Here is a 24,335-nt window from a genome sequence, read left to right as displayed (position 1 = left end):
AAGGCAATGTATATAACGTTAGACTTGCTCTTCAAGTATTATCTGTGTCTGAGTACGGAGTGAGTGGGTTATTTACTATGTCAACTTAGTGTCTTAATGAAGCCAGTGTGTTATATTAGTCGTGTGAAGTTGCACGTGTTGTTTAGTGAATACTATCTTGTCTACCTGTATTTCGTTTGGGTTAGTTAACTAAGCAGGGTTTGGGTTAGTTAACTAAGCAGGTTTTGGGTTAGTTAACTAAGCAGGGTTTGGGTTAGTTAACTAAGCAGGTTTTGGGTTAGTTAACTAAGCAGGGTTTGGGTTAGTTAACTAAGCAGGTTTTGGGTTAGTTAACTAAGCAGGGTTTGGGTTAGTTAACTAAGCAGGGTTTGGGTGTGTGTCTGTGTGTGTGTGCGCGTGTGTGTGTCGTGTGTGTGTGTGCGCGCGTGTGTCTGTCTGTGTGTGTGCGCGTGTGTGTGTGTGTGTGTGCGCGTGTGTGTGTCTGTGTGTGTGTGTGCGCGTTAGTGTGTCTGTGTGTGTGCGTGTGTGTGTCTGTGTGTGCGCGTGTGTGTGTCTGTGTGTGTGTGCGCGTGTGTGTGTCTGTGTGTGTGTGTGTGTGTGTGTGTGTGTGTGCGCGTGTGTGTGTCTGTGTGTGCGCGTGTGTGTGTCTGTGTGTGCGCGTGTGTACCACATCTGTTTGGCTCTGTGCATGCTGTTTCTGTGTATTTTTACATGTTTTCTATGTATGGTGTCATTGTGTGTGTGTGTAATGTGTGTCTATGTAATGTGTGTGTAATGTGTGTACAGTGTACAATGTGTGTGTGTAAGGTGTGTGTGTGTGTCCTCCCCTCTCTCCGTCTTACCCTGTCTCTCCCCCCCAGGATAAGACAAGTGCATTGAGCCTGAGCAACGTGGCCGGAGTGTTCTACATTCTGATTGGAGGGCTGGGCCTGGCCATGCTGGTGGCGTTGGTGGAGTTCTGCTACAAGTCGCGAACTGAGTCTCAGAGAATGAAGGTGTCCACCGCGCGAGCCGCCGCCGCATCCGCCGCTCAGACCTTTCAGTGCTCAGCCTTAGACACAGGGGGTGCTACCGCTCCTTACACAGAGCTGCAGAGCTACGGCCTGTACTCCAACAACACTGTTAAGATATAAGAGAGAGAACAGAGGACACAGGGTAGGAAACTGTGATACCATGATGATGATGATTGATGATGTTGATATCATCTGCCTCTTCCTCACCCCTCCCTCCCTCCAGCCATCTAACCGTGTGATCACAGTAGACCCACCTGTAGCACCTCACCACTTCTCAACCGCAACGCAAACGCTCTTCCTCTGTACCTCCCTCTTTACCCTTTTCCCTCTGTCTGTCTTTCTCTCTACCTGTCTCTGTCCCTTAATCTGTCTCTTTACTTCACCATCTCCCTCCCTCTCCTTTCCACCCCTCCCTCCTCTCCTCGCCTTTCCACTCCTCTCACCTCCCTCGCTCATTTCCCCTCCTCCCTCCTCTCCCCCTACTCTCCATCTCTCCCCTCCCCCTCTTCCCTCTCTCTTCTCCCCCTCCCTCCCTCCCTCTTCCTTTCCTCCTCTCCTCCCTACTCACCTCTCCCCATCCCTCTCTTCCTCTCCCCTCCTCCCTCCTTCTCTCCTCTTCTCCCTCCCTCCACTCCTTCCCTCCTCTCCCCTGCATCCCTCCCTCCGTATCCCCCTCTCCCTCCCTCCTCTCCTCGCTGACTCTATGTTTTGTAATGCAGGTCCATTGTAGCAGCATCCTATCTATGTCCCTCACTCCTCTCCTCTCTCTCCATCTGTCTCCCCCTCTTCCCTATCCTCTCTCCTCCCTCCCTCCTCTCCTCCCTATTCTCCCATCCCTCCTCTCCTCCCTACTCTCCCTCCTCTCTCCCTACTCTCCCTCCCTCCCTCCTCTCCTCCCTACTCTCCCCCTCCCTCCTCCCTACTCTCCTTCCTCTCTCCCTACTCTCCCTCCCTCCTCTCCTCCCTACTCTCCCTTCTCCCTCCCTCCCTCCTCTCCTCCCTACTCTCCCTCCTCTCTCCCTACTCTCCCTCCCTCGTCTCCTTCCTCCTCTCCTCCCTCCCTCCCTCCTCTCTCCTCCCTCCCTCCTCTCCTTCCTCCCGCTTCTCTCCTCCCTCCCTTCTCTCTCCTCTCTCCTCCCTCCCTCCTCTCTCTCCCTCCCTCCTCTCCTTCCTCCTCTCCTCGCTCCGTACTCTCTCCTCCCTCCCTTCTCTCCTTCCTCCTCTCCTCCCTCCCTCCTCTCTCCTCCCTCCTCTCCTTCCTCCTCTCCTCCCTCCCTCCTCCCCTCTCATCCCTCCTCTCATTCCCTCCTCTCCTTCCTCCTCCCCTCCCTCCCTCCTCCCCTCTCATCCCTCCTCTCATTCCCTCCTCTCCTCTCCTCTCCTCCCCCCTCATCCCTCCTCTGCTGACACTTTATTTGTTTTGCGCAACTCTGTTGTAGTAGAATCATATCTATGTCCCTCCCTCCCCTTCCTTCTCTCCCTACTCTCCTCTCCCTCCCTCGGTCTTTTCCTCTCGCTCCTCTTCCTTCCCTCCCCCCTCCATCCTCTTCCCTCCCTCCCCCTCCTTCCTCTTTCCCTCCTCTCCTCCCTCCTCTCTTATCCCCTCCTCCCTCCTCTGCTGACTCTATGTGTTGTAGTGCAGGTCCATTGTAGTAGAATCATATCTATGCCCCTCCCTCATCTCCCCTCCTCCATCCCTCCTCTCCTCTCCTCCATACTCTCCCCTCCCTCCTCTCCCCCCCTCCCTCCCTCTGTTTCTCTCCTCTCCCCCTCCCTCCTCTACTCCCTCCATCCCTTCTCTCCTCGCCTCTCCTTGCCTCTCCTCTCTCTCTCCTCTCCCCTGCCTCACTCCTCTCCCCTCCTCCCTCCCTCTCTCCTCCCTCCTATGCTGACTCTATGTGTTGTAGTGCAGGTCATTGTAGTAGCATCCTATCTATGTTGCCACTGCTGTAACAGAGATTATAAAAACAGAGATGATAGATTTAGGATTATAAATGATAGATGATAGATTCTACGGTATACCTCTCGTTCAAATCAGCTGTTTGGACAGGCTTACAAGTAAAGGCTGATATGTGGTAATGAATAATAAGTTGACAGACACTAGTTATATTATTACAACCTGAGAGCAGCTCTAGAACATCACACACGCTCACACACACCACACACTCACTCACTCACTCACTCACTCACTCACTCACTCACTCACTCACACCACACACACACACACACACACACACACACACACACACACACACACACACACACACACACACACACACACACACACACACACACACACACACACACACACACTTACACCACTCACTCACTCACTCACTCACTCACTCACTCACTCACTCACTCACTCACTTCACTCTCACTCACTCACTCACTCACTCACTCACTCACTCACTCACTCACACACTCACTCACTCACACACACACCACTCACACCACACACTCACACTCACACACACACACACACACACACACACACACACACACACACACACACACACACACACACACACACACACACACACACACACACACACACACACACACACACACCACTCACGCACACCTCACACACACACTCACTCACACACCACTCACTCACACACACCACACACACACACACACACACACACACACACACACACACACACACACACACACACACACACACACACACACACACACACACACACACACACTCACTCACACATACTCACTCACACTCACACCACACACTCACTCACTCACACACTCACACCACACTCACACACCCACTCACTCACACCACGCGACGCTCACACCACACACGCGCTCACACCACACACACGCTCACACCACACACACGCACACACACACACACACACACACACACACACACACACACACACACACACACACACACACACACACACACACCCACTCACTCACTCACTCACTCACTCACTCACTCACTCACTCACTCACACCACACACTCACTCACTCACACCACACACTCACTCACTCACACCACACACACACCACACACACACACACCACACACTCACACCACACACACACACACACACACACACACACACACACACACACACACACACACACACACACACACACACACCTCATTAGCTCCACTTTCAGCCCCACTAGCTTTTATTGCATGATGCTGTAGCTCAGAGCAATAAGGCCAAAGAGAGACCATCGCTGCCCTCTCCTCTCTGCCTGCAAATTGGGAATGTGATGTGTGTGGGCTATCAGAAGAGCTTACCGCTCCGCACCAGTAACAGTCAGTAGCTAGATAAAGACAATGGAGGATAATACACTGTGACTGCTATCAGCTCATTGTCTGTGTCCCAAATTACACTCTATACCTTATACAGTGTGTTACTTTTGAACGGATCCCATAGGGTGCACTATATAGGGAATAGGGTGCACTATATAGGGAATAGGGTGCACTATATAGGGAATAGGGTGCACTATATAGGGAATAGTGTTCACTATATAGGGAATAATGTGCACTATATAGGGAATAGTGTGCACTATATAGGGAATAGGGTGCACTATATAGAGACTAGGGTGCACTATATAGGCAATAGGGTGCACTATATAGGGAATAGGGTGCTCTATATGGAGAATAGGGTGCACTATATAGGGAATAGTGTGCATTATAAGGAGAGTAGGGTGCACTATATAGGGAATAGGGTGCACTATATAGGGAATAGGGTGCACTATATAGGGAATAGGGTGCACTATATAGAGACTAGGGTGCACTATATAGGCAATAGGGTGCACTATATAGGGAATAGGGTGCTCTATATGGAGAATAGGGTGCACTATATAGGGAATAGTGTGCATTATATAGGGAATAGTGTGCACTATATAGGGAATAGTGTGCACTCTATGGAGAATAGGGTGCACTATATAGGGTGCCACTTGGGACATTGTCTGCCAAACACTTACCATCATAATAGAGACATGCTGGTTTATTCTAGCCTGTTCATAGATGCCTGTAGTTAGTTACACATTCATTATTGTTAATATATTCCAGTATTCCTGTAGAGAAATCAGATAGGAGGTGATCAAATGGAGGGCTGTTGATTCAACAAAGACCTTGTGGTCTTGTAAGCGATTACAAGACACATAATATAATACAATATTATTCTACTATATTACAATACTATGATAGTTATATTTTATCATTATATTACACCAGCCTATCCTCTTGTCTTTGTTAGAGTCTAAATCCCCAGGAGATACGTACACTATTTACCTGGTAGGGCTAACCTCTGTTAAGGTGACCAGTATTACTGAGAGCCCATAGACACTATTTACCTGGTAGGGCTAACCTCTGTTAAGGTGACCAGTATTACTGAGAGCCCATAGACACTATTTACCTGGTAGGGCTAACCTCTGTTAAGGTGACCAGTATTACTGAGAGCCCATAGACACTATTTACCTGGTAGGGCTAACCTCTGTTAAGGTGACCAGTATTACTGAGAGCCCATAGACACTATTTACCTGGTAGGGCTAACCTCTGTTTAGGTGACCAGTATTACTGAGAGCCCATAGACACTATTTACCTGGTAGGGCTAACCTCTGTTAAGGTGACCAGTATTACTGAGAGCTCATAGACACTATTTACCTGGTAGGGCTAACCTCTGTTTAGGTGACCAGTATTACTGAGAGCCCATAGACACTATTTACCTGGTAGGGCTAACCTCTGTATTTAGGTGACCAGTATTACTGAGAGCCCATAGACACTATTTACCTGGTAGGGCTAACCTCTGTTAAGGTGACCAGTATTACTGAGAGCCCATAGACACTATTTACCTGGTAGGGCTAACCTCTGTATTTAGGTGACCAGTATTACTGAGAGCCCATAGACACTATTTACCTGGTAGGGCTAACCTCTGTTTAGGTGACCAGTATTACTGAGAGCCCATAGACACTATTTACCTGGTAGGGCTAACCTCTGTTTAGGTGACCAGTATTACTGAGAGCCCATAGACACTATTTACCTGGTAGGGCTAACCTCTGTTTAGGTGACCAGTATTACTGAGAGCCCATAGACACTATTTACCTGGTAGGGCTAACCTCTGTTTAGGTGACCAGTATTACTGAGAGCCCATAGACACTATTTACCTGGTAGGGCTAACCTCTGTTTAGGTGACCAGTATTACTGAGAGCCCATAGACACTATTTACCTGGTAGGGCTAACCTCTGTTAAGGTGACCAGTATTACTGAGAGCCCATAGACACTATTTACCTGGTAGGGCTAACCTCTGTTAAGGTGACCAGTATTACTGAGAGCCCATAGACACTATTTACCTGGTAGGGCTAACCTCTGTTTAGGTGACCAGTATTACTGAGAGCCCATAGACAGGATGTATGCATGGCTGTGACTCTTGTCTTGGTGTCCAACTCTGTTGCCCTCTGTTCTCTCTGTTATCTGCAGCAGAACGTCAACGGCGCCATGCACTGCTCCTCCATGACCAGAATGAGTGGGAACGGAGGAGGTGAAGGTGGAGGAGAGAACGGACGCATCCTAACTCACGACTTCCCTGAAACAGTCCAGACTCTCTCCTGCATGAGCCACACCGCCAGCATGGGGCTCAGCGCCTCCGGCCTGTGATCACATGACTTGGCACGAGGGGCTGAGCAGGAGACTCACTCATAGACCTTACAAAGATGGCCACATTAATGGTGACATTGACCTTATGAACATGGACCTCTTTCTGACCTGTTTGTTTGTGTGGCGGCTGCGTGCTGTGATGTCGGAGACTGATGCGCTCTGAAATTACTCACTGCAAACAGGGGAAACATGTAGATGGAGTATAGAAATGAACTGAAAAGAAGATAAGGAAAACGTTCTGAAAAAGGAGCCATTGTTGGGATGTGATGTTTTTGGATTATTTTATCATGCTTTTTAAAGGTCCTTTCTGTGTTAAAAAGAGAACAATCCCGTAAATACCGCCTGCCCTGCCCTGACCTCTCCTACCCTGCCCTGACCTCTTCTGCCCTGCCCTGACCTCTCCTACCCTGCCCTGACCTCTTCTGCCCTGCCCTGACCTCTCCTACCCTGCCCTGACCTCTTCTGCCCTGCCCTGACCTCTCCTACCCTGCCCTGACCTCTTCTGCCCTGCCCTGACCTCTCCTACCCTGCCCTGACCTCTTCTGCCCTGCCCTGACCTCTCCTACCCTGCCCTGCCCTCTTCTGCCCTGCCCTGACCTCTCCTACCCTGCCCTGACCTCTTCTGCCCTGCCCTGACCTCTCCTACCCTGCCCTGACCTCTTCTGCCCTGCCCTGACCTGACCTCTTCTGCCCTGCCCTGCCCTGACCTGACCTCTTCTGCCCTGCCCTGCCCTGACCTCTTCTGCCCTGCCCTGCCCTGACCTCTTCTGCCCTGCCCTGCCCTGCCCTGACCTCTTCTGCCCTGCCCTGTCCTGGCCTCTTCTGCCCTGCCCTGCCCTGACCTCTTCTGCCCTGCCCTGACCTCTTCTGCCCTGCCCTGACCTGACCTCTTCTGCCCTGCCCTGCCCTGACCTCTTCTGCCCTGCCCTGACCTGACCTCTTCTGCCCTGCCCTGCCCTGACCTCTTCTGCCCTGCCCTGACCTGACCTCTTCTGCCCTGCCCTGACCTGACCTCTTCTGCCCTGACCTGACCTCTTCTGCCCTGCCCTGCCCTGACCTCTTCTGCCCTGCCCTGACCTGACCTCTTCTGCCCTGCCCTGCCCTGACCTCTTCTGCCCTGCCCTGACCTCTTCTGCCCTGCCCTGACCTGACCTCTTCTGCCCTGCCCTGCCCTGACCTCTTCTGCCCTGCCCTGACCTCTTCTGCCCTGACCTGCCCTGACCCCTCTTACCCTGCCCTGACCTCTCCTACCCTGCCCTGACCTCTTCTGCCCTGCCGTGATCTCATCTGACCTGACCTGCCCTGACCTCTTCTGCCCTGCCCTGACCTCTCCTACCCTGCCCTGACCTCTTCTGCCCTGCCCTGACCTCTTCTGCCCTGACCTGACCTCTTCTGCCCTGACCTGACCTCTTCTGCCCTGACCTGACCTCTTCTGCCCTGACCTGACCTCTCCTGCCCTGCGCTGACCTCTTCTGCCCTGCGCTGACCTCTCAGGCCCTGACCTGAGCTGTGGCTGTTCTCTTGTCTGTCTGTCTGTCTGTCTGTCTGTCTGTCTGTCTGTCTGTCTGTCTGTCTGTCTGTCTGTGTAAAATCTCAGTTCACTACCTACTCTCTCTGACCATTTACTTAGTGATGACGGATCACAAAATGGGTGTTTCTTTGTGTCTTTGCACAGCTAAAAGACAACAATGATAATAATGCTGATTGTTTATTATGGTCATTTGATATTTGTGGCTATGGTTTGTCTCGTGTGTTTTGGACACAGTTACACACGTTATATTGGAAAGGCATCATGAACTGGAACACAAGCATATCAAGCACCAATGCAATCTTAAAATACAGACATGAATAATCATGCAGAGCTCAGTCATCCCTGGCCTCTCTGAACCATCTGCTGACAGTCATTCCCACAGAGACGGATCCCTGTATAGGTATGGATTTCATTTGTCCTGATCTCACAGGTGAAAGACGTTTAAATGGATGCTTAACCAGCTGTGTTGTGTTCTCCTCAACAAACATGCTTTCCTGCTACACCATGCCTTGTGTGTCTGTTGTCGACAGACACACACACTCTCACGTTATTTAACTACCTAGAATGCTTGGTATGGCTAGATTTGGAAGTGAGTATTGACTGACATGGTCATAACTTGACAAAGTACCACAGATTAACACCATTGATTTCCTCAGTAGCTCCACTGTATTATTTTGTAGAGAGAGTAGTCATTTTGGAACACAGCCTAACTGACAAGAGGAAGGAGGCATGACTTACGCACAGAAACTCCTGCTTGATTTACACGTTCACAGTCAATCAGCCTTTGGCGATCGTTAATGAAACCATGGAAACGGTGGCTACCACCATGGCAACCAATCTTGTTTCTCTCTCAGTATTTTGTTATTTTATGACAGAGGTTATTCAGTATTGTTTGATGTTTAGGTCATCGTACGTGTTGCTGTAGCCTATAGGGCTGTCAGCAGAGAGAAGCCTTGTTAGGATACTGGAATCGGAATAAGAGACAGCCTGCCTACAGCTACAAAGGGAACATTTGCTAGCTACACTCTCCAGCTCTGCTCTGGCTCTGTTTGTGTGGGTCTCTGCCATAAAGAGAGCGTTCAACACGGACGCAGCTGTCAGACTGTTTCTGCCATAGCCATAGTGCTAAACATGGAACAACCTTTCACTCTTGAACATGTTTGACAGTGAAGACAGATACTGGACAGAGATATATTTGATGTAAGCAGTCTATCTCATCTCTCCATCCACTATGTATATAAAAGGGTTGATTCTTCTCTACTGCAGTGAAACTTGTTCTTCTACTCTGCCCCAATCTGCCTCTCTGCCTGACTCTGTGTGATGCTTCTGTTCTTCATCTTCTCTAGTTCTTCTTCTCCTTTAGTTCATCCTCTCTTCTCATTTAGTTCTTCCTCTCATCTCATTTAGTTCTTCCTCTCTTCTCCTTTAGTTCTTCCCCTCTTCTCCTTTAGTTCTTCTTCTTCTCCTTTAGTTCTTCCTCTCTTCTCCTTTAGTCCTTCTTCTTCTCCTTTAGTTCTTCCTCTCTTCTCCTTTAGTTCTTTCTCTCTTCTCCTTTAGTTCATGTTCTCTTATCCTTTAGTTCTTCTTCTTCTCATTTAGTTCTTCCTCTCTTCTCCTTTAGTTCATGTTCTCTTATCCTTTAGTTCTTCTTCTTCTCATTTAGTTCTTCCTCTCTTCTCCTTTAGTTCATGTTCTCTTATCCTTTAGTTCTTCTTCTTCTCCTTTAGTCCTTCTTCTTCTCCTTTAGTTCTTCTCCTTTAGTTCATCCCCTCCTCTCCTTTAGTTCTTCTTCTTCTCCTTTCGTTCCTCTTCTCCTTTATTCTTCCTCTCTTCTCCTTTCGTTCTTCTTCTCCTTTAGTTCTTCCTCTCTTCTCCTTTAGTCCTTCTTCTCCTTTAGTTCTTCTTCTTCTGCTTTAGTTCTTCTTCTTCTGCTTTAGTTCTTCCTCTCTTCTGCTTTCGTTCTTCCTCTCTTCTCCTTTAGTCCTTCTTCTTCTCCTTTAGTTCTTCTTCTTCTGCTTTAGTTCTTCTTCTCTTCTCCTTTAGTTCTTCTTCTCTTCTCCATTAGTTCTTCCTCTCTTCTCCTTTAGTTCTTCTCTTCTCCTTTAGTTCTTCCTCTCTTCTCCTTTAGTTCTTCTTCTTCTGCTTTAGTTCTTTCTCTTCTGCTTTAGTCCTTCTTCTTCTCCTTTAGTTCTTCTTCTTCTCCATTAGTTCTTCCTCTCTTCTCCTTTAGTTCTTCTTCTCTTCTCCATTAGTTCTTCCTCTCTTCTCCTTTCGTTCTTCTTCTTCTCCTTTAGTTCTTCCTCTCTTCTCCTTTCGTTCTTCTTCTCCTTTAGTTCTTCCTCTCTTCTCCTTTTGTTCTTCTTCTCCTTTAGTTCTTCCTCTCTTCTCCTTTCGTTCTTCTTCTCCTTTAGTTCTTTCTCTCTTCTTTAGTTCTTCCTCTCTTCTCCTTTAGTTCTTCTTCTTCTCCTTTAGTTCTTCCTCTCTTCTCCTTTAGTTCTTCTTCTTCTGCTTTAGTTCTTTCTCTTCTCCTTTATTCCATCCCCTCTTCTCCTTTAGTTCTTCCTCTCTTCTCCTTTATTCCATCCCCTCTTCTCCTTTAGTTCTTCCCCTCTTCTCCTTTATTCCATCCCCTCTTCTCCTTTAGTTCTTCCCATCTACTCCTTTATTCCATCCCCTCTTCTCCTTTAGTTCATCCTCTCTTCTCCTTTAGTTCTTCCCCTCTTCTCCTTTATTCCATCCCCTCTTCTCCTTTAGTTCTTCCTCTCTTCTCCTTTAGTTCTTCTTCTTCTGCTTTAGTTCTTTCTCTTCTCCTTTAGTTCTTCCTCTCTTCTCCTTTATTCCATCCCCTCTTCTCCTTTAGTTCTTCCCCTCTTCTCCTTTAGTTCTTCCCCTCTTCTCCTTTATTCCATCCCCTCTTCTCCTTTAGTTCTTCCTCTCTTCTCCTTTAGTTCTTCCCCTCTTCTCCTTTAGTTCTTCCCCTCTTCTCCTTTAGTTCTTCCCCTCTTCTCCTTTATTCCATCCCCTCTTCTCCTTTAGTTCTTCCTATCTTCTCCTTTAGTTCTTCCCCTCTTCTCCTTTAGTTCTTCCCCTCTTCTCCTTTAGTTCATCCTCTCTTCTCCTTTAGTTCATCCTCTCTTCTCCTTTAGTTCATCCCCTCTTCTCCTTTAGTTCTTCCCCTCTTCTCCTTTAGTTCATCCTCTCTTCTCCTTTAGTTCATCCTCTCTTCTCCTTTAGTTCATCCCCTCTTCTCCTTTAGTTCTTCCCCTCTTCTCCTTTAGTTCATCCTCTCTTCTCCTTTAGTTCATCCTCTCTTCTCCTTTAGTCCATCCCCTCTTCTCCTTTAGTTCTTCCCCTCTTCTCCTTTAGTTCATCCTCTCTTCTCCTTTAGTTCATCCTCTCTTCTCCTTTAGTTCTTCCCCTCTTCTCCTTTAGTTCTTCCCCTCTTCTCCTTTAGTTCATCCTCTCTTCTCCTTTAGTTCATCCTCTCTTCTCCTTTAGTTCTTCCCCTCTTCTCCTTTAGTTCATCCTCTCTTCTCCTTTAGTTCATCCCCTCTTCTCCTTTAGTTCTTCCCCTCTTCTCCTTTAGTTCTTCCCCTCTTCTCCTTTAGTTCATCCTCTCTTCTCCTTTAGTTAATTCTCTCTCCTCCTTTAGTTCTTTAGTGTTGTATTGATGAAGGACAGCACAAATTGAGTCCTTGGCAGACGTTTTCATCTCAAGAGAAGGAGATGTTTTATATGCCCTAGCAGATTTAGAAAAATACATCCAATATTTTGTTTCGTATAGAGAGTTTGAGAGCTGCAAAAAATGATGTTTCACACTTTGAGAAAGTGTAGAAAAAGCAGATGTTGAATAATGCGTAGACAATGTTTTAACCACTTAAAAGTACAACTTAAGCCAATATAATTCTGTTATTTGAATAAAAGGGATGTTCAGTTGGTGTTTCGTTTGGTGTTTATGACTGAACAACATTTGACTTTTCTTCTTCATTTTTTCTTTTTTCAAAGAGTTTTAATTCAAGGATATGAAGGGTTATGTAATTAAGTGATTATTTCGTTTGTTCACCTGAAAACCTCACAGTATCGTTTTTTTATACATCACTACTGAAAGATGTTGCTGAATAAAACATTTATAAAATACATGGAGATCATTCATGAATAAGAGAAAAGACAAACTTTTGAGAAATTAACGTTTTCTAAACAAAGTGTCTGAAGAAAGTCATTATGCTTTTTGTAACAGAATAAAAGAATAAACTATGTCAATATGTTTGTTTTGTTTTTTCAGTGTACAAAACGTTAGGAACACCTTCCTAATATGGAGTTGCACCCCCCTTTAACCTCAGAACAGCCTCAATTCTGTTCTGGTCACTGAGTGCACAAAACATTAGGAACACCTGCTCTTTTGATGACAGAGTTACCAGATGAATCCAGGTTAAAACTATGATCCCTTGTCGATGTCACTTATTAAATCCACTTCAATCAGTGTAACTGAAGGCGAGGAGGCAGGTTAAAGAAGGATTTTTAAGCCTTGAGACAATTGAGACATGGATTGTATATGTGTGCCATTCAGAAGGTGAATGGGCAAGACAACATATTTAAGTGCTTTTGAACAGGGTATGGTGTTTGTGTCAAGAACTGCAGCACTGCTGGGTTTTCACACTCAACAGTTTCCGTGTGTATCAAGAACAGTCCACCACCGAAAGGACATCCAGCCAAGTTGACACAACTGTGGGAAACATGGACCAGAATCCCTGTGGAACGTGTTCGACACCTTGTACAAGTCCGTTCGCCCAAGAATTGAGGCTGTTCTGAGGACTAAAGGGGCTGAAACTAAATATTAGGAAGGTGTTAATGGAAGGAAGGTGTTCCTAATGGAAGGAAGGTGTTCCTAATGTTTTGTACACTCCAGTGTCTTATATATACAGTAAGTATAACAATGGAATAAGGAATATGTATATTTTCACAATTGAGGATTCCTTACATGCAATACCTTATGAATACACAGATTAGATCATTTTCCTCATGTTCCCTCTACTGTATCTAACCTGCTTCAGGACATTTATTTGGAAAAACACCCTCATGGTTTATAACTCTTGTTCTTGTTGAGCATGATGCTAATTTCTTTAAATAATTGACATACGTGTGCGTTTAACCTCATTTCTGGGGAGAGAGCTGCTCAGTCCCTTTGGCACTGTGTCACAGTGTGTGTCATTATCACAGATATATTAATACTGCATATGGAAGCCCATCAATGTGAAGAAAAGAGGCCTGCTGTTACGGCTCTCTTCTATCTCCTCCTCTGACGAAGAGGTAGTACAACGATCGGACCAAAATGCAGCGTGATGATGATTCATGATTTTTTAATGAAGGGAAAACTATACATCCAGAAGCTCGGGACTGAGGGGCAGCTCGGGACTGAGGAGCAGCTCGGGACTGAGGCAGCTCGGGACTGAGGGGTAGCTCGGGACTGAGGGAAAGCCCAGCACTGAGAGGAAGCTCAGCACTGAAAGGAAGCTCAGCACTGAGAGGAAGCTCAGGCAGGTAGTTGGCTCTTGCAGATCCTGGCTGGCTGGCGGATCTGGAAGAGTCTGGTTGACTGGCAGATCTGGAAGAGTCTGGTTGACTGGCAGATCTGGAAGAGTCTGGCTGACTGGCAGATCTGGAAGAGTCTGGCTGACTGGCGGATCTAGCTGCTCTGGCTGCTCCATGCAGACTGGCAGCTCTATGCAGACTGGCTGCTCTATGCAGACTGGCAGCTCTATGCAGACTGGCAGCTCTGGCTGCTCCATGCAACCTGGCAGCTCTGGCTGCTCCATGCAGACTGACAGCTCCGTGCAGACTGGCAGCTCCGTGCAGACTGGCAGCTCCGTGCAGACTGGCAGCTCCTTGCAGACTGACAGCTCTGGCTGCTCCATGTAGACTGACAGCTCCTTGCAGACTGACAGCTCTGGCTGCTCCATACAGACTGACAGCTCTGGCTTCTTCATGCAGACTGACAGCTCTGGCTGCTTCATGCAGACTGGCAGCTTTGGCTGCTTCATGCAGACTGGCAGCTCTGGCTGCGCTGAACAGGCAGGAGACTCCAGCAGCGCAGTAGAGGAGGAAGGCTCTGGCTTTGCTAAACAGGCGGGAGACTCCGGCAGCGCAGGAGAAGAGAAAGGATCCGACAGTGCTGAACAGGCGGGAGACTCCAGCAGCGCTGGAGAGGCGAGGCGCACTGTAGGCCTGATGCGTGGTGCTGGCACTGGTGATACTGGATAGAGAACACGCACAGGAAGCCTGGTGCGGGGAGCTGCCACCGGAGGACTGGTGTGTGGAGGTGGCACTGGATTGACCGGACCGTGCAGGCGCACTGGAGCTCTTGAGCACCGAGCCTGCCCAACCTTACCTGGCTCGATGCCCACTCTAGCCCGCCCAATACGAAGAGCTGGTATGTACCGCACCGGGCTATGCACCCACACTGGAAACACCGTGCGCTCCATAGCATAACACGGTGCCTGCCCGGTCTCTTTAGCCCCCCGGTAAGCACAGGAAGTTTGCGCAGGTCTCCTACCTGGCATAGCCATACTCCCTGTGAACCCCCCCAATACATTTTTGGGGCTGACTCTCAGGCTTCCATCCGCGTCGCCGTGCTGCCTCTTCATACCAGCGCCTCTCCGCTTTTACCGCTTCCAGTTCTTCTTTGGGGCGTCGATATTCACCAGGCTGTGCACAGGGTCCTTTTTCGTCCAATATCTCCTCCCAAGTCCAGAAATCCTGTGATCGCTGCTCCTCACGATAAACAGGGGGAGTTGGCTCAGGTCTGAACCCTGACTCTGCCACACTCTCCGTGAGCCTCCCCCAAGAAACTTTTGGGGCTGACTTTCGGGCTTCCATGCCAACCGTGTTCCCTCGTATCGTCGGCTCCTCTCTCCGGCTGCTTCTGCTCTCCTAAGTGCCTCCACCTGTTCCCTTGGGAGGCGATCTCTTCCAGCCAGTATCTCCTCCCAAGTGTAACAACCCTTGCCATCCAAAACGTCTTCCCATGTCCATTCCTCCTTTCGCTGCTTCTGCTGTCGCTGCCTGTCACCACGCTGCTTGGTCCTGGTGTGGTGGGTGATTCTGTTACGGTTTTCTTCCGTTGAAGGAGAGTCGGACCAAAATGCAGCGTGGTTAGTTTGATACATCTTTAATGAAAAAAACACGAACAATACAAAAACAACAAACGGAATGTGAAAACCTATACAGCCTATCTTTTTTATTTATTTTTTTATAAAAAATAATTTATTATCTTCAATACCATTCATTCTTTACAACTCATAATTTTCATACATACTCAAATAATGGTATTTTAATTAAATTAATTTAACTAAACATAAACCCCAAACAAAACCTGAGGGGAGCATCTTCCCTCACCGTCACCCTACAAAATACCTTTCCCTATCTCCCCGTCCCTAATCTATCCCCTTACAAATCTAAATGACACCCAGCCCTAAACCCCCCTTCCACCTCTCCCGAGCAGCATGCTGCCCCCACTTCCTCTCCTCCCTGTTCATCCTCCCCCTCAAATCTCCTTCCACCCTCCTCACTATCCCTTCCACCCCCCAATCTCTCCCTGTCTTCACCATGTTCTGCCTGGCTTCCCACAGCCCCCGTTTAAAGAGACTCATGAGAAGCCAGAGCAGAAACCTGTCCCTATCCGTCCCTCTCGCTCTCCCTACACCTCTCTCTAACCTGGCCCACGTCAATACAAAATCCCCCCTTACCAAACCTAACAACACCCGTGCCCTAGCCCATACTACTCCGGCAAAGGCACAGTTCCAAAAGACATGGCGCACAGTCTCCTCCCTGCCACAAGAGGATATTGGACAGGTGGGGGATTGCACCAAACTATACCGGTACATGATGGAACGTACCTGCAAACACTTATGAAGGCTCAAACAATTCAGGTCCTTGAGCCTGTTGTCCAGACCCCGCGCCTGCACTCCCTCCCAGACCACTTCCGAGATGGCCACTACAGGAGCCGGACTCCCTGCCTTTCTGACCTCCTCGTACAGGTGCCTGTGATCTAAACCTACTCAGGCAACTTCAACCTCAGGGTGCGCACGCAGCCACTTGGCCGCATGACCAAAGTGCACGGCAGCTGTTCCGCCCGAGGACCCGTGTTAGACCACACCATTACGCTTCTCGCCTGATACGAGAAGAACACCCGCAGGAGGTAACCGGACGGGTGTATCACTGGATGATCAAGCTCCGTTAACAAGAAAGAAACAAAAATTGTGTCCAGCTTGAGGGGGAAATGTGGTACCCCCCTACATCCCTCCCCGATGGGACAGATCATGCGTGCCCTGGCGACCCACTCGCACCTGCCACTCCACATGAACTGAAATACAAGCCTCACTAGAGGCCTCCTCAGACAAGCCGGCAATGGGTAGATGTACGCCAAATACAAAAGAGACGGCAACACATCCACCTTTAGGACCAGGACTTTGCCCATAAAAGACAAATACCTAGCCTTCCACATTGCTAGCTTCCTCTGTACCACTGCGATACACATGTTCCAGTTTAGCGTCGCTGAGCCGGAGTTCTCAAAATGGACCCCGAGAATCCTCAGGGCCCCCTCACAGAGAGATAACCCCCCAGGCACATCCGTCTACCGCGCCATCTTCCGAAAAACTTAACGGAAGACTTTGCATGGTTCAGAACCGCTCCCGACGCTCGGGTGAAATCCCCAATAATGGTAAGGGAATACCCCCCTGTATTGGACAAAAATGAATGGCATGTCATTGGCATCGGACAAACCATATACACATTGGCCAATACCACCCAATTCGGCGTTGATTCATCCAAAGTGTATTGCAAATGCCATATGGTAATTGCCAGTTGTAACACTTTAAAAATTCAACAGGGGGCAAATGCGCTCCACCGGGGTTTTTCATATTGGATATGTAACCCAAATTAATGTCCAAAAGTAAAATTTTGAAAAAATGAACTTTTTTCAAAAACTTATCACCCCTTAAAAAGTGCTTTCTGGACCGTTTTTCGAAATTCTTTCGATTTTTTTGTCAATTACACATGTGTAAGAACTGTATGAATATACTTTTGTCCAATTTTATTATCATAATTTTTTTAATTTTTTTATATGCGCATAAGGAATATGTTTTGTCCAATTCCAATATGATTTCATAGGAAGTCAAAGTCAAAAGTCAAAAATGTCAAAATTTTGTAAAAACTTCACACACCCATAAAAAGTGCTTTCTGGACCGTTTTTCGAAATTCTTTCGATTTTTTGTCAATTACACATGTGTAAGAACTGTATGAATATACTTTTGTCCAATTTTATTATCATAATTTTTTTATTTTTTTTTATATGCGCATAAGGAATATGTTTTGTCCAATTCCAATATGATTTCATAGGAAGTCAAAAGTCAAAAGTCAAAAATGTCAAAATTTTGTAAAAAACTTCACACACCCATAAAAAAGTGCTTTCTGGACCGTTTTTCGAAATTCTTTCGATTTTTTGTCAATTACACATGTGTAAGAACTGTATGAATATACTTTTGTCCAATTTTATTATCATAATTTTTTTTTTTTTTTTTTTACATGCGCATAAGGAATATGTTTTGTCCAATTCCAATATGATTTCATAGGAAGTCAAAAGTCAAAAGTCAAAAATGTCAAAATTTTGTAAAAAACTTCACACACCCTTAAAAAGTGCTTTCTGGACCGTTTTTGAAATTCTTTCAATTTTTTTGTCAATTACACATGTGTAAGAACTGTATGAATATACTTTTGTCCAATTTTATTATCATATTTTTTATATATTTTTTAAAATTGTGCATAAGGATTTTTTTGTGGGCCAAATGACGTAAGAAATTTGACATGCTCAAAAAAATCCTGCAGAAATGCAAAATTGACTGGCCTGATGAACTCGGGATGGCCGGGCAGTGATAGTTGTTCCTTTCCATCACTCGTTGTGTTGACTTCATCATGTCCATTTTGTGATGTTTTTTCACTATATAATCATATTGCAAGTGCACGTGCATTTGCAATATGTTTCAATGTGCATTTACCATATGAAATTTGACCTTGCTCAAAAATGCAAAATTGACTGGTCTGATGAACACAGGATGGCCGAGCAGTGATAGTTGTACATTTCCATCACTCGTTGTGTTGATTTCATCATCTCCGTTAGGTGATGTTTTTACACTATAGAATCATATTGCAAATGCACGTGCATTGTTGTGCAACTGGTAACCCAAAAATAAAAATATGGTTGTAAATGCATTTACCGGTCATTCTGATATTAATGCTCGCTATGGGAACACAGGATGGCCGGGCAGTGATAGTTGTACATTTCCATCACTCGTTGTGTTGATTTCATCATGTCCATTAGGTGATGTTTTTACACTATAGAATCATATTGCAAGTGCGCGCGCATTTGCAATATGTTTCAATGTGCATTTACCATATGAAATTTGACATGCTCAAAAATGCAAAATTGACTGGTCTGATGGACACAGGATGGCCGAGCAGTGATAGTTGTACATTTCCATCACTCGTTGTGTTGATTTCATCATGTCCATTAGGTGATGTTTTTTCACTATAGAATCATATTGCAAGTGCGCGCGCATTTGCAATATGTTTCAATGTGCATTTACCATATGAAATTTGACATGCTCAAAAATGCAAAATTGACTGGTCTGATGAACACAGGATGGCTGAGCAGTGATAGTTGTACATTTCCATCACCTGTTGTGTTGATTTCATCATGTCCATTTGTTTATGTTTTCTCACTTTTGCAAAGTCACTGTGCATTTGCAATATGGTTCAATGGGCAGGTACCATCACGAATTTGTCATGCTATAAAAATCCTGCAGGAATGTGAAATTGACTGGTCTGATGAACACAGGATGGCCGAGCAGTGATAGTTGTACATTTCCATCACTCGTTGTGTTGATTTCATCATGTCCATTAGGTGATGTTTTTACACTATAGAATCATATTGCAAGTGCGCGCGCATTTGCAATATGTTTCAATGTGCATTTACCATATGAAATTTGAAATGCTCAAAAATGCAAAATTGACTGGTCTGATGGACACAGGATGGCCGAGCAGTGATAGTTGTACATTTCCATCACTCGTTGTGTTGATTTCATCATGTCCATTAGGTGATGTTTTTACACTATAGAATCATATTGCAAGTGCGCGCGCATTTGCAATATGTTTCAATGTGCATTTACCATATGAAATTTGAAATGCTCAAAAATGCAAAATTGACTGGTCTGATGGACACAGGATGGCCGAGCAGTGATAGTTGTACATTTCCATCACTCGTTGTGTTGATTTCATCATGTCCATTAGGTGATGTTTTTCACTATAGAATCATATTGCAAATGCACGTGCATTGTTGTGCAACTGGTAACCCAAAAATAAAAATATGGTTGTAAATGCATTTACCGGTCATTCTGATATTAATGCTCGCTATGGGAACACAGGATGGCCGGGCAGTGATAGTTGTACATTTCCATCACTCGTTGTGTTGATTTCATCATGTCCATTAGGTGATGTTTTTACACTATAGAATCATATTGCAAGTGCGCGCGCATTTGCAATATGTTTCAATGTGCATTTACCATATGAAATTTGAAATGCGCAAAAATGCAAAATTGACTGGTCTGATGGACACAGGATGGCCGAGCAGTGATAGTTGTACATTTCCATCACTCGTTGTGTTGATTTCATCATGTCCATTAGGTGATGTTTTTACACTATAGAATCATATTGCAAGTGCGCGCGCATTTGCAATATGTTTCAATGTGCATTTACCATATGAAATTTGAAATGCTCAAAAATGCAAAATTGACTGGTCTGATGGACACAGGATGGCCGAGCAGTGATAGTTGTACATTTCCATCACTCGTTGTGTTGATTTCATCATGTCCATTAGGTGATGTTTTTCACTATAGAATCATATTGCAAATGCACGTGCATTGTTGTGCAACTGGTAACCCAAAAATAAAAATATGGTTGTAAATGCATTTACCGGTCATTCTGATATTAATGCTCGCTATGGGAACACAGGATGGCCGGGCAGTGATAGTTGTACATTTCCATCACTCGTTGTGTTGATTTCATCATGTCCATTAGGTGATGTTTTTCACTATAGAATCATATTGCAAATGCACGTGCATTGTTGTGCAACTGGTAACCCAAAAATAAAAATATGGTTGTAAATGCATTTACCGGTCATTCTGATATTAATGCTCGCTATGGGAACACAGGATGGCCGGGCAGTGATAGTTGTACATTTCCATCACTCGTTGTGTTGATTTCATCATGTCCATTAGGTGATGTTTTTACACTATAGAATCATATTGCAAGTGCGCGCGCATTTGCAATATGTTTCAATGTGCATTTACCATATGAAATTTGACATGCTCAAAAATGCAAAATTGACTGGTCTGATGGACACAGGATGGCCGAGCAGTGATAGTTGTACATTTCCATCACTCGTTGTGTTGATTTCATCATGTCCATTAGGTGATGTTTTTTCACTATAGAATCATATTGCAAGTGCGCGCGCATTTGCAATATGTTTCAATGTGCATTTACCATATGAAATTTGACATGCTCAAAAATGCAAAATTGACTGGTCTGATGAACACAGGATGGCTGAGCAGTGATAGTTGTACATTTCCATCACTCGTTGTGTTGATTTCATCATGTCCATTAGGTGATGTTTTTTCACTATAGAATCATATTGCAAGTGCGCGCATTTGCAATATGTTTCAATGTGCATTTACCATATGAAATTTGACATGCTCAAAAATGCAAAATTGACTGGTCTGATGAACACAGGATGGCTGAGCAGTGATAGTTGTACATTTCCATCACCTGTTGTGTTGATTTCATCATGTCCATTTGTTTATGTTTTCTCACTTTTTGCAAAGTCACTGTGCATTTGCAATATGGTTCAATGGGCAGGTACCATCACGAATTTGTCATGCTATAAAAATCCTGCAGGAATGTGAAATTGACTGGTCTGATGAACACAGGATGGCCGAGCAGTGATAGTTGTACATTTCCATCACTTGTTGTGTTGATTTCATCATGTCCATTAGGTGATGTTTTTCACTATAGAATCATATTGCAAATGCACGTGCATTGTTGTGCAACTGGTAACCCAAAAATTAAAATATGGTTGTAAATGCATTTACCGGTCATTCTGATATTAATGCTCGCTATGGGAACACAGGATGGCCGGGCAGTGATAGTTGTACATTTCCATCACTCGTTGTGTTGATTTCATCATGTCCATTAGGTGATGTTTTTACACTATAGAATCATATTGCAAGTGCGCGCGCATTTGCAATATGTTTCAATGTGCATTTACCATATGAAATTTGACATGCTCAAAAATGCAAAATTGACTGGTCTGATGGACACAGGATGGCCGAGCAGTGATAGTTGTACATTTCCATCACTCGTTGTGTTGATTTCATCATGTCCATTAGGTGATGTTTTTTCACTATAGAATCATATTGCAAGTGCGCGCGCATTTGCAATATGTTTCAATGTGCATTTACCATATGAAATTTGACATGCTCAAAAATGCAAAATTGACTGGTCTGATGAACACAGGATGGCTGAGCAGTGATAGTTGTACATTTCCATCACTCGTTGTGTTGATTTCATCATGTCCATTAGGTGATGTTTTTTCACTATAGAATCATATTGCAAGTGCGCGCGCATTTGCAATATGTTTCAATGTGCATTTACCATATGAAATTTGACATGCTCAAAAATGCAAAATTGACTGGTCTGATGGACACAGGATGGCCGAGCAGTGATAGTTGTACATTTCCATCACTCGTTGTGTTGATTTCATCATGTCCATTAGGTGATGTTTTTCACTATAGAATCATATTGCAAGTGCGCGCGCATTTGCAATATGTTTCAATGTGCATTTACCATATGAAATTTGACATGCTCAAAAATGCAAAATTGACTGGTCTGATGAACACAGGATGGCTGAGCAGTGATAGTTGTACATTTCCATCACTCGTTGTGTTGATTTCATCATGTCCATTTGTTTATGTTTTCTCACTTTTGCAAAGTCACTGTGCATTTGCAATATGGTTCAATGGGCAGGTACCATCACGAATTTGTCATGCTATAAAAATCCTGCAGGAATGTGAAATTGACTGGCCCGATGAACTCGGGATAGCTGGGCAGTGATTCTGGTTCATCTCCATGGCTCGTTAGGGTTGATTTCAGAATGTCACTTTTGGTGATGGTCCCTCTCCGTTTAAACATATTGCTAATGTACAAAAGTCAACTAGCAAGTCAGTGTCCATCAGTCAATTAGATGTCATTTTGACACCAAACTGATACCAATTGACACCAAACCCACTTTTTCCAACTCATTTAGAAGCCAACTATCATATATGTCAGAGCAGGCCCATAATTCACAGCGCCTTTAGTTTAAAACATAATAAAAACGTAAAACACATAGTTACGTTCTAGCTGCGGGTCCAGGTCAGACATTATGTGAAGGCCTATGTGAGGCGACCCCGAATCCCGAGTTTCGGCTCGATAGGTCCTTCGGTGCCCGAGTAAAACCCTAATTGGTGCTGAAAATCCACTTTTTCCATGCCTTGCTATGGGGTCCTTGAATGAGCTATCGGACCGAAACGTTGGGGTCCGTCTCTATGGGCCGAGCCGGTTCCAATGCACCTAGTCTTGTGTCTCTGAGACTTTTCTAAATGTCGCCATTTTCGTAATGGTCAAAATGAATTGAAATCATTGCAAATGTACGAGGCTATTTCTCGGTCCGAGAACCTTCTAGAGCCACCTAACTCACCACGCACTATCGACCCGAGGTCTAGAACAGGTTTCTAAAGTTTCGAACTCTAGGTCTGACGGTTCTTTTTTAGCTCGAACAAAGCTAACTATTGGAGGCACTGTCTGTCTCTACAACCCCAATACGTCCCTCCTTCCAAGTTGTGTGTCTGTGTGATTTAGTTTTCCTTTGAAATTTTATGGGAAAAATGACTGATTTACAGTTCATGGGGGTTGCCTAATCACACATATGAAGTTTTGGACAGATCTGACTTTTTAACCCCTCGAAACAGCCCCTGAGACACCAATTAAGGCACTTCCGGTTGGCACAGGAAGCTATAAGTCAACACATATCCTCACTGGGCTATGCTTTTACAGAATCCTGTGTTTTAAGTCCTTACGTTAAGAATTGACTGATTTACACAGGGTTGAATGCACTATGTCTATCAAACTGCAGGCAGGTAATGGAAAAACACTTTTAGGGTGATTTTAACCACTTCCGGTTGGTCCAGGAAGCCTAGAATCAACACAGGTAGACCTCATACTGGCCTGATGGACTGTTACCAAAGACAGGTTCATACGGCATTCATAACCCATATAGACTTCAGGTTGAATTTAGGGGTGCAGGCAATGTATTCCTATGGGGAGAGAAATCAATGCAAACTATTTGAAGTAAACACCTTCTTTTAACTATTAAGGGTTAATGCCACACGGTCAAGGTTAGGCTTGCACGGATCGGAAGGACCTTAGGAACGTACCTGAGGTCGAATTGTGCTTCTCACCCTAACGGTTCTCTCACTGTCACCCAAAAGCAAATGACGTTGTGGGGCAGGCTTCATTTGGGCCTACTTTTCTAATGGTCGCTGCGCTCAGACCGAGCGAGCTACGGTCAAGCGGGATATCTCGTTGAACTCGGCACGGCCTAGACATTATGTTTATGCCATTGCCTGCTCTCTGTGTCTTTGAGAACCACACTTTTCACTCCATCCTTGCTGTGTGTGCGTGTGAGAGCTTTTCTTTGACATCTGTTGGGAGAGATGACTGATTTACAGTTCATGAGGGTTACCTAGTCACACATATGAAGTTTTGAAAAGATCTGACTTTTTTAACCCTCGAAACAGCCCCTGAGACACCAATTAAGGCACTTCCGGTTGTCACAGGAAGCTATAAGTCAACATATATCCTCACTGGGCTATGCTTTTACAGAATCCTGAGTTTTAAGTCCTTACGTTAAGAATTGACTGATTTACACAGGGTTGAATGCACTATGTCTATCAAACTGCAGGCAGGTAATGGAAAAACACTTTTAGGGTGATTTTAACCACT

General features: G+C 45.4%; 2 protein-coding genes across 3 annotated transcripts in view; one reads left to right on the top strand and one right to left on the bottom strand.

The window, feature by feature from the left end:
- Positions 1-6,666, top strand: part of LOC118363927 (glutamate receptor 1-like) — a 245,020-nt gene extending 238,354 nt beyond the window's left edge. For both annotated transcript variants that reach the window (XM_052487970.1, XM_052487969.1), the window contains exons 16-17: positions 861-995; positions 6,482-6,666. In XM_052487970.1, coding sequence (XP_052343930.1) covers positions 861-995; positions 6,482-6,658 — 312 coding nt within the window. In that variant the 3' untranslated portion in view covers positions 6,659-6,666. The remainder of the gene's footprint in view (positions 1-860; positions 996-6,481) is intronic.
- A 405-nt stretch (positions 6,667-7,071) lies between these two features.
- Positions 7,072-8,563, bottom strand: LOC127913762 (ribosome-binding protein 1-like). Its single transcript, XM_052486995.1, has 4 exons — positions 8,558-8,563; positions 7,521-8,333; positions 7,256-7,365; positions 7,072-7,215 (listed from the first exon to the last, which is right to left on the bottom strand). Exons 1-3 carry the CDS (start codon positions 8,561-8,563, stop codon positions 7,261-7,263), a joined length of 924 nt encoding a protein of 307 aa, XP_052342955.1. The 3' UTR covers positions 7,072-7,215; positions 7,256-7,260.
- Positions 8,564-24,335: the final 15,772 nt, after the last annotated feature.

The sequence above is a fragment of the Oncorhynchus keta genome, chromosome 30 (genome assembly GCF_023373465.1).
Source record: "Oncorhynchus keta strain PuntledgeMale-10-30-2019 chromosome 30, Oket_V2, whole genome shotgun sequence".
In the NCBI taxonomy this organism is placed as follows: Eukaryota; Metazoa; Chordata; class Actinopteri; order Salmoniformes; family Salmonidae; genus Oncorhynchus; species Oncorhynchus keta.
The sequence above is the reverse complement of the archived record's forward strand: the minus strand, read 5'-3'. Positions and strand labels throughout refer to the sequence as shown.